Source organism: Penaeus chinensis, chromosome 28, assembly GCF_019202785.1.
Source record: "Penaeus chinensis breed Huanghai No. 1 chromosome 28, ASM1920278v2, whole genome shotgun sequence".
In the NCBI taxonomy this organism is placed as follows: Eukaryota; Metazoa; Arthropoda; class Malacostraca; order Decapoda; family Penaeidae; genus Penaeus; species Penaeus chinensis.
Window position 1 is genome coordinate 2,570,548 of NC_061846.1, and position 10,000 is coordinate 2,580,547.

Here is a 10,000-nt window from a genome sequence, read left to right on the forward strand (position 1 = left end):
AATAATAATAATAATAATAATAATAATAATAATGATGATAATAATTATAATAATAATAACAATAATAATAATAATAATAATGATAATAATAATAATAATAATAATAATAATAGTAATAACAATAATAATAATAACTATAACAATGATAATAACAACAACAACAACAACAACAATAACAATATAACAAACAAACCCCTAAAATCCAAAAAAGGAAAATAGACAAGGGAAACCGGGTCAAAGTAAAACCCTAACACTCTTCCTGTGGAGAAGCGCCCAAAGGGATTTACGACACAAACACTACACTTTCCTTCAACGAAACACCATTGAAGCGGCTTGTTGTTCTCTCTTTTCCCGTAAATGGCGTGAAGTGGGTGGAAGGAAGCGTGAAAAAGGAGGAGACGAGAGGAAAGAGAGAGAGGAGAATAGATGAGAGAGGTGAGATAAGAGGGGGGAAAAGGGAAAAAGGGGGTTTTATGGGGGAGATACTCGTGGTTGAGGTAGATTTACGACGGGGTTTATTATTTTTTTTTTTTGGGTGATGATGGTGATTAGGGGCTAATGATGGTGATGGCTGGAGGGATGGTATTAAGAAGAAAAAGTAGAAGGGGTTATGGTAGTCACCGTTTCATTGTAGGGTGTGTACCTAGGTTTGACATTCGTATTTGTTTATCATTATTATTATTGTTTTTATTATTTATTTATTTATTTATAATTTTTACATTTTGGTCATTTGTATTCTCTCTTTTACATTTGGGTTGTTTTCGTTCTTTTCCTCTCTTCTCCCTATCCCTAATTTTTTACATGGCAGCTGTAGGCTCTCTGCAAACGAGTGAATGGCCAGTGATTGTCTCCAACTCAGGGTATTTTGATCAGGTCTAGGGAAGAGGTGGCCTCAGTGCTTATCTGTGTTTTCCTGTGTTTATTTCCTTGTACTCTTACATTTTTTTTTTTTTTTTCCATTTAATTTTTCTCTAATATTTTATTCCCTCTAGAGTTTCCTTAATCCTGTGTTGATGGTTCTACCTCACCAAAGGCCCTGTCTGCTGTCAGCTATGCAAATGAGAGATCAATAGCATGGGAGAGATTTAACCTTTGTGCCTACCTTTATGGGATTGAAGTGCAATGTCCATTGACTATTTTTCCAGGAATTCTGGTCGCTCGTGTGCAGTGTGGAATTCTCAAACTCTGCTGAAATTACAGTACCAAATCAGTCTCTATATTTTCTAATGCAGTGACTGAGCTCCCTGCGAACTTCCGCCCAGGAGAACAGAGACTCCTTCACGTATTCATGACAGGGAGAGTGTTGGACAAATGCTTTGGGTGCTCTCGCCTGTCAGTCATGCACTCTACCCTGCTGTGGGTAGAGCGAGAATGCCACACTGTGCACGTGCGACCAGAACTCCCATAAAACTAGTCAATAGACATCACATTGCTTTATCATAGATATAAACTTTTTTCCCTTTTTTCCGTGATTTTTGCCACAGCATATGCGATCATTTAGTGATTGAGGTAAAAAAGACACTTTAAGCCTCCTATGGGGGCCAATGTCTCCTCAGCAACCATAGTCAGAACAGAAACAAGGAAACAGCTGTTTAGCACTTCACACCATAGAGCAAGTATTTATGATTGCTATCCTGCATATGGGCTCGGCGCTTCATGGTAAAAATAAGATGTCGCCCTGTACAAATGGTACTTTTGGTACTTTTTCAGAAAATGTTTGTGTTGAATTTACCATCAGTGGATTACTCATGATGCTAGCCATCCATATATAGCTATGTTAGTATAGGGGCTTCAACCATAGTAATAATATCACCATTAGAGCAAGATAGGGTGAAAAAAGTACCAGGAAATGTGTGGGGGAAGTTGAATAGAATGATATGGATAATTTTGCTGTAGAGGCCATGGATATAATGACTCATGAAAGATCTGTAGCAGGTCCGCTGTCAATCAATGAGAGTTGATAATTAAAGTAGTTAGCATTAACCAATCTCTTGGTCTCCACACCTGTCAGTGCTGAAGCAAAGGCAAAAAGGCTATAAATACTTGGTTATTTTTCATAGAAGAAATTAATGTCTCATTGTGTTTTTTATGTGTGATTATATGGTCTGAGAATCTTCATTCAGATGTCTCAAAGAATTGTATAATTTGCTTTATAGGAATTCAATTTTTTCCAGATATGTTAGGAATCACAAATATATTTTGTTGCACAGTTATTACAGAAAACATTAACTTTACCTTGGAATGCTTTGCAAGATAGAGATCCGAAACTCAGAAGCACCGAGTGGACTTGAGCTCTGAGCAATACTTTCCACATTTTTTTCTTTAATTTGTGGCATTACCAGTTGTGTCAGTATGTTACTTCTTGTATTGACTACTTTAACCTTTTTTCCCTTTACAAGAATGTCATCTTGAGTTTGTTATAGCATATTCCATCCATAATGTAAAGATTGCAATTTGCCCTTGCATCCATTCCATAATGATTAACCACTGAGAGATATTTTAATGTAGATATAATTTCAGTTATTGAAAAATGTATAAATGTGAACCTAGTTAGGTTACTAAAAGCTTTTTGCTTTAATCTTGTCATTATTTTTTCTCAAAATATATTATTTTTGGGGTAAGGGGTTTAGCAGGACAGGTGGAAGGGCCAGGATAGGACACTTGCTTTGCTCTTGGTGCTGGAAACTAATTACTGCTGACCTTAACCAGCCCATGCTAGTTACAAGTAGTGAAGAAGTGTAAAAAAGAAAAAGAAAAGTTATACATGTTGTAGTGAGGTACTAATATTTTTATGATGTAAAGTATCACAGATCATTAATAAACTTAACAAACAAATTCTCAAATACTTGAGAACATAAGTAAAAGAACATACAGGACCATACAGATGATGGTAATGGTAATTAGACACATATTGATACTTATTATGAGATATATCATAGAAACAACATATTAGGACACTACTGGCAATAAAACCAGGAAACCAGTAACCATAGCTACATTTTCACCTTGACTTGATAATTATTACAACTAGCAGCATTAGTTCTGACAGCAGGACAGCTCTGGAGTCACATGCAACTCTTTCAAAGTGCAACTCCTTCTGCACAGATTAATTATGATTGTTGTTATTATTGCTGATTATTATTATTACTATTTCTGTAATTATTATTTAGTTTTTCATTATTTTTGCATCTTCAATTTTCACTGTGACTCCAACAGCACTGCCCTGATTCGTGATGGAATTAATTAGCCACAGACAAAGGGTTATTTGAACTGTGAGGCTAAAATTATACTTTTTTTATGGGAAAGTTATTGCTGTTCTTAGTGTTAGACAATGATATGGCATCATTGTTATAACTTATGTTATTTATGATAGAGTTATTTGAAATTGATCTTATTCATATTCATATGGGTATTCTTCATTATCTTGTACAATTATTTCCAGTGATGAAGTTTTTTTTCTCTGAATCTCTCCAAATTTTGCAAATATTTTTCATGCATAATTTATAATGAGGACCATTATAATATTTTATATTTTCCTTTTCCCATAAAACATCATAATTTTCCTACAACTGTGGCTTATTACATTTTCTCTGAAATGAGTCTATTCCCATTTCTAAAGTCTTCCTGCAGTATGAATTGCTTATGTTAACCTTCACACATACCCATGTACACAGACTTGCTCACAGGCACATGTGCATGGGCCACACACTTCTAATCAGATATATACACATGCACATTGATATGTACACACGCACACGCACACAAACATGCACACAAACATGCACACGCACGCACGCACGCACGCACGCACGCACGCACGCACGCACGCACGCACGCACGCTCACTCACTCACTCACTCACTCACTCACTCACTCACTCACTCACTCACTCACTCACTCACTCACTCACTCACTCACTCACTCACTCACTCACTCACTCACACACACACACACACACACACACACACACACACACACACACACACACACACACACACACACACACACACACACACATACACACACACACACACACACACACACAGACACACACACACACACACACACACACACACACACACACACATACACACAGACACACACACACACACATACAGACACACACACACACACACACAGACACACACACACACACACACAGACACACACACACACACACACAGACACACACACACACACACACAGACACACACACACACACACACACACACACACACACACACACACACACACACACACACACACACACACACACACACACACACACACACACACACACACACACACACACACCTCTCACTCACTCACTCACTCACTCAATCTTGTTCAAGTACTCCATTGCTAATTTGAGTCAATTTCCACAGACTGATCTGTCATTTGGAGATTAAATAGCCATCAGCTGGAGCTGTGTGACTGAGTATATGGATACAAACACTCACATACACACTGATTTGTAGCAACAGTGTAGGCCGTACTGAGAAAAAATCTTGATTAGGTAAGTTCATCGAAATCAGTTTTTAAAATTTATTTTATTTGTTTATTTATTTATTTTTTTGTTTGTTTGTCTTTTAGAATTAGGTTGGGAAGTATTTTGAAGTATGATTAATTTTGTTTTAGCTTTCATTTTTTTAGTTTTTTGATTCAACAGCATAGTTATTTGAAAATGTATAACAATGTTAACTAAATTTAATTGATAGTTTATGTATAGAAATATCTAGATAGGCAAAACAAGTATATGCAAATTGACATACTTCCAAGTTAGGGCACTGCAACAAAATGCAACCCATGACTGGCATCTGAGTGTGCAAGTATACAGAATAATGGGTGTGTATTCACATGATGACTGCTAAAAGAGGAGGAAAATATGAGGATACTGTCATAAAGAGAAGTGAAAACTACTCAGTCAGAAATGATCTGCAAACTCAAAAAGTCATTTCAGAAACTAAGAAAGCGAGTCTCGACAAATGCTGCGAGGAAACGGTTATTCCCGTGAATTACGTAGCTTAAAAAAAGAAAAGAAAAAAAAAAAGAATAGGGTGGGTGGGAAGTAAAGCATCTCCAGGTCCACAATGTGATGGGTCGCTTCGCAATCAGTCTTCACCTGGGGACATTCTCTCGTGCATCCCTTTGGTTCTGGTGGGATTATGTTGCTTTTTCCTAAGAAGCCACATGGTTTTTCAGTGCGGATAGGTGTCAGGATCATTGTTACATGAAGTGAGTTATTGGTGTTTGATTTCTTTTTGCTAGTAGTGGTAATAGTAACGATAATGATGATAATGGTAATCTTTATTTCAGCAGAAAGCCATATACAGTATAAGAATATAGCTAAAAAAAAAAGAACATTCACAAGAGAAAGGTGAAGAGCTACCATACCAGTTTAGGGTAAAAATCAAATCAATAAAAAAACAATATAGAGTATGTATAAAACAAGAAACCAGTCCAAGGATATTTTTAAAAAATGAAGACTCATAGAGAGGTGAAAACTGCTCTCACTGATATGTATTTCCCTCGCATTAAAAAAAATCTTCTAAAACATGAAACACATGCATTGCTAGATATGAAATAATCATGATTTCATAGTTTAATGCTAGAACTGAGCCAGAACCGCCTCCACAGTGCTATTTGTGCTATTAACAAGTCTCATTATTCAGCTCTACAAATTGATGTGCACAATTACATCTATACTGCTGACCTCATTCTGAATGAACAGCAGTGATGCAAAATGGTATCAGGAAACCCTCAACAAGGATCTGAATATATCATCATGGCTAATTTTCATTTTAGACCAGGGTGTTGCTTTACTGGAACGAGTGGTCCTCATTCTAGCCTCTTTATATTTAACCCATGGCCGTGTCTTTGTGGATACTGGCTACGTGCATTAAAGTCCTGAAGTTTTTTATCATTATCAGTTTTATTATCATCATCATTGTTGTTGTTGTTATTATTGTTGTTGTTAGTATTATTATTGTTTTGTTATTATTGATCTTGTTGGTTGAATAATCAAGCCGAAGTGTCCATTGTCAGTTTTGGAATATTCTGTGATTGAAATCTCAAGTTCCTACTGTTAAATGTGATAATGGTATTCATGCATTAGCACAGAAATGAAGCAAAAAATGTTATTGCTGTATATATTTTAACAGCTGTCTTGCACATTTTTATTTATTATGTCATCAGTAAAAGGAGTAGAAAGTGACTCTGTTAGTAAGTTTTGGGCACAAATGAGGAGTATAGTGGATTAGTTTGGAGTTTGATGGCCAACTTGCATTTCAAGTGTATGAGTGAAATGTGCAAGTGCTTTGCTAGGATGCACCCTGATATCTTATATTTGTTTTGTTCAATCTGTTGCATATCTCTGTATCATATCTCTGTATCACATTTTGAGAATGGTATGCTTGTAAGGCTTGACTGTCTACACCAATATTGTTCATTATGATAGAGTAAGCAGATATACAAGAAGCAGATACTTTGAAAGAGCATTTGAAGACATGAATTCCACAATTTTTGCTGCTTTTAAGTTCATTTCTGTCAGGTCTCGTTTGTCGTCTGATGAGGGCAGGCGTGAGAAGGTGTGTGGATGCTGAGTTTAAGAGAGCTACCAGACTTCCTCTTGTATACTGAATATATTATCTGATCATGCATTGTGTGGTTAAAGTAGGCTTATTTATTTCTTGTTTCATTACTTGCACTAATAGATATCTTCAAATTGCATATAAGATTATGTTTGAAAATTTGGAAGTTCATCTCTGGAGTGGCAGTTAAGCATGATATATTTTTACTAATTGTAAATTGTGAATTTTACTAAGAAGAAATGCCAACTTTTGAAATCGTATGATTTTTTGATGTTAGACTTAAATTTGCAAATTCATTGTTAACATTATCATCCTTTTTGTTAGATATAGGATCAAAGTTCTTATCATTGTCATCTTTACCCATTTTATGTTATTACTAGCAAAGTATAATTTAATTCAGGAGGAGTTTTAACCCATTTTTATTTATGTAATTAAAGAAATTTCATTCACTTTTCTGTAATACAACCTGCGCTGCCAGTAACAAAGGGCACAAATGAGATCCAGAGCATGGAAATAGCATCCTCACTGGAATCGGCAATTTTCCTGTCGTGACTCATAGTGGTACATTCCAGGCATGTTTTTCGATGGAAATATTGCAAAAAGCCCCTTCCAAAATGCCCACTGAGTTCAATCAACCCTTGTGCATTCATAGCTTGTTATTCCCGTCACCCCAACCTTCAGCCGAAATTCTCACGACAGCAAGTTCCCGGCACCCCAGCCCTCAGCAAGATTTTTCCATGACAGCATGATCATGTCAGCTGCCCCTCAAGGCAAATTTTTTTTGTTTGATGGTCACGTCATCTGGGTCATAGGGGTTGAAGTGATATTAGATTAGGAAACTGATAAGCAGGTAATTTCATTTGAATTAATAATAAAAGATTATCACTATTTTTTTATTTTAATATAGTTGTTTATTATGGGTGTTGTTGTGCTTATTATTATTGATTTTTATGTTATTCTCTGTATTATGTAAATACTTAATTTTTGTTGTTTTTGTATTACTGACATTGATAGTATGAGTAAAAATGTTGTTTTTGTTTTTGGTGTTCTCATTCTTCTTGATTAGAATTTTCATTCCACTCTCATTTCAACAGAAACGCTTAGAGGTGACTCCTGGGAAAATGAGAGCAAGTGATGGATGGCGGCACAGACCTCTTCTTCCTAATCCTACGTGCAAGTCAGTATACCAAGTCGGAGCAGCCAGTGTAATGATGTCTGTATAAGTGTTTGCGGGACAGTGGGGCAGCGTATCCTTCTGGTTTATGTAGGTTTTGCCAGTAGAAACAGCCCAATGAGGGATTGACTGATTGTGGAGTGTGAACTGGGGAGGGTGAGGGTTGAGGGGGGAGGTGTGCAACTTGGTGTAGGAATTGGCAAATTCTTTTCATCTGTGGTCCTTAGAGATGGAGTTGGGGAAGGATGTGCATGAGGAGGAGGAGGAGGCTAAGGAGGGGGTAGTGGGGGTTGAAGGAGGTATATCATCAAAGGAGGCCAAGGATGAGGGCACTCCCAGGGATGTCAGTGCCGCCGAAAGTAATGACGAAAAAGATGCGAAGGATGACATAAACACAGACTCTGAAAGTTCCATGTGGGAAGGCTTCAGAATGGACATCGATGCAGAGGAATTCATCATTCTTGATGAAATGATTGAGACTGATATGGTTGAGGAGATTGAGAGTAACTCACCAACGTCCTGGGAAGATAGGGGGTCTCAGAGCCCCAAGGCAGGAGGGGAAGAAAAAAGAGAAGGGGATTGTGGAAAAAGCCCCACCAATTGTGAGAAGGAGACACTGACAGAAAGGGACAGGAGCAGTGGGGTGAATGGTAGTATGACTGGAATGGAAGGTAGCTCTGGGTGTGGGGAAAAGCAGCCACCCAGTATAGGGCATGGGTCAGAGTCCCCCAAAGAAAGTGAGGCACTGTGCAGATCAGAGGGGAAAGAGGACAGCAAAGTGGGTGTTAGTGAAGTGGCCACTGTAAGGGGCATACAAAGCAAAGAAAGAACTTCAAGTAGAAGCGATATAGTGTTAGAAAATTGTGAAGGGAAAGGGGAGGGTGGTTTTGTAAATAGCATTATTTCAAAAGGGGAAACAGATGAAGTAAAAATGCAAGATGGCATCTCAGGTCAACTGAAAGTTCTGCACACTCCTGGGGAACCTGTCAGTAAAACTGAAGATGTAGATGAAAAATCTGCAACAGAAAAAAGTCAGACACCCCAGGATTTGGCCTTGTCTTGTCAGGCAGAAGGCACCAATCAAAAGAGTGAGGAGAAAGAGGCATTACAGGGATGTATTCCGGGTGAGACGACCATCGAAAGAGGAAAAGTGAAGGGAGGAGGGGAAGGTGTAGACGAGAAAAAACAAAGCAGAGAGCAAAACAAAAAACATGACAGTAAAGATGAGAGAGAATCAAAAGATGGACAGGAGAAGAATGATAGCAATCAAAAGCCTAAGGAGCAAATAAAGAGAACAGAGAATAATGGAAATAAAAAGATTCAGGTAGGAAGAGCAAAGCGTGACACAAATGGTGAAGCAAAGCACAAAATGGATGATAAGGAGCCCCAACAAGACCCTGCAATGACCTCCAATAGAGTGAAAGTACAAGGATCTGGCAAACTCCAGAGTGGCCACCAGAAGGGAAGAGAGGAATGGAACAAACACCTCAAAGACAAAAGGGAAACAGTCAACAAACGACAAGGACCAAGTAAAATGGCAAAGGATATTAGTCACAGGAGCTCCAAAGAGGAGAACAGAGGGGCTGCAAAAAGCAATAACAACAGCACCTCTACTGGCAAGGCTGCAGAAGAGGCCGCAACAAAGAAGGAGGCAGCATCTACAAAAGACAGCACATCCAGGAAAGAGCAGGCACAAGCTAATGCAAATCAGGGACAAAGCAAGAGCAAGCCCACAAGAGGCAGCAACAGCAGAAACACCAGCAAGAGCAACAAGGAGAGAAACATTCCTTTGTCGAAGAGGGAACGAGAGGAATTGGAAGACTCCAAAAGTAGGAAGAGGCCCAGGAGGGAGAATATAGAGGAGAGAGGCATAGAGGATGAGGAATTTCAAAAGTCTTTGGAAACATCAAAGGTTAGAAAGATTTCTTGTTTGTATGCTGTTACTGGTAGTTCTTGCATTTTGTTATTCATATTTAGCTTCATTTGTAGATTTTCTGTAAGTAGAGTACAAGTGCTTTGCTTAAATCACAAGTGCTATGAAGTCCTATAGTTAATGTTAATCATATTGAAGTCATGGCCATTTGGCTCATGAAAATACTGAAAAAGTGTATGTGATATATGCTACCACATTAGGTATAAGTGTATATTACTCTGACTAATTTTTCATGCTTCATATGTGTTTATGAGAAGAATTGTACTACAAAAACATTTGATTCTGGTTTTGTAATTGTATGTGT

General features: G+C 37.8%; 1 protein-coding gene across 2 annotated transcripts in view; it reads left to right on the plus strand.

Annotated features, from left to right (window-relative positions):
* Nucleotides 1–297: 297 nt before the first annotated feature.
* Nucleotides 298–10,000, plus strand: part of LOC125039929 — an 18,068-nt gene continuing 8,365 nt past the window's right edge. Inside the window, exons 1-3 of one of the 2 annotated variants that reach the window (XM_047634299.1) lie at nucleotides 298–435; nucleotides 4,385–4,515; nucleotides 7,684–9,675. In XM_047634299.1, the coding sequence (XP_047490255.1) occupies nucleotides 7,993–9,675 (1,683 nt within the window). In that variant the 5' untranslated portion in view covers nucleotides 298–435; nucleotides 4,385–4,515; nucleotides 7,684–7,992. The remainder of the gene's footprint in view (nucleotides 436–4,384; nucleotides 4,516–7,683; nucleotides 9,676–10,000) is intronic. The other variant, XM_047634300.1, reaches the window with a different exon arrangement.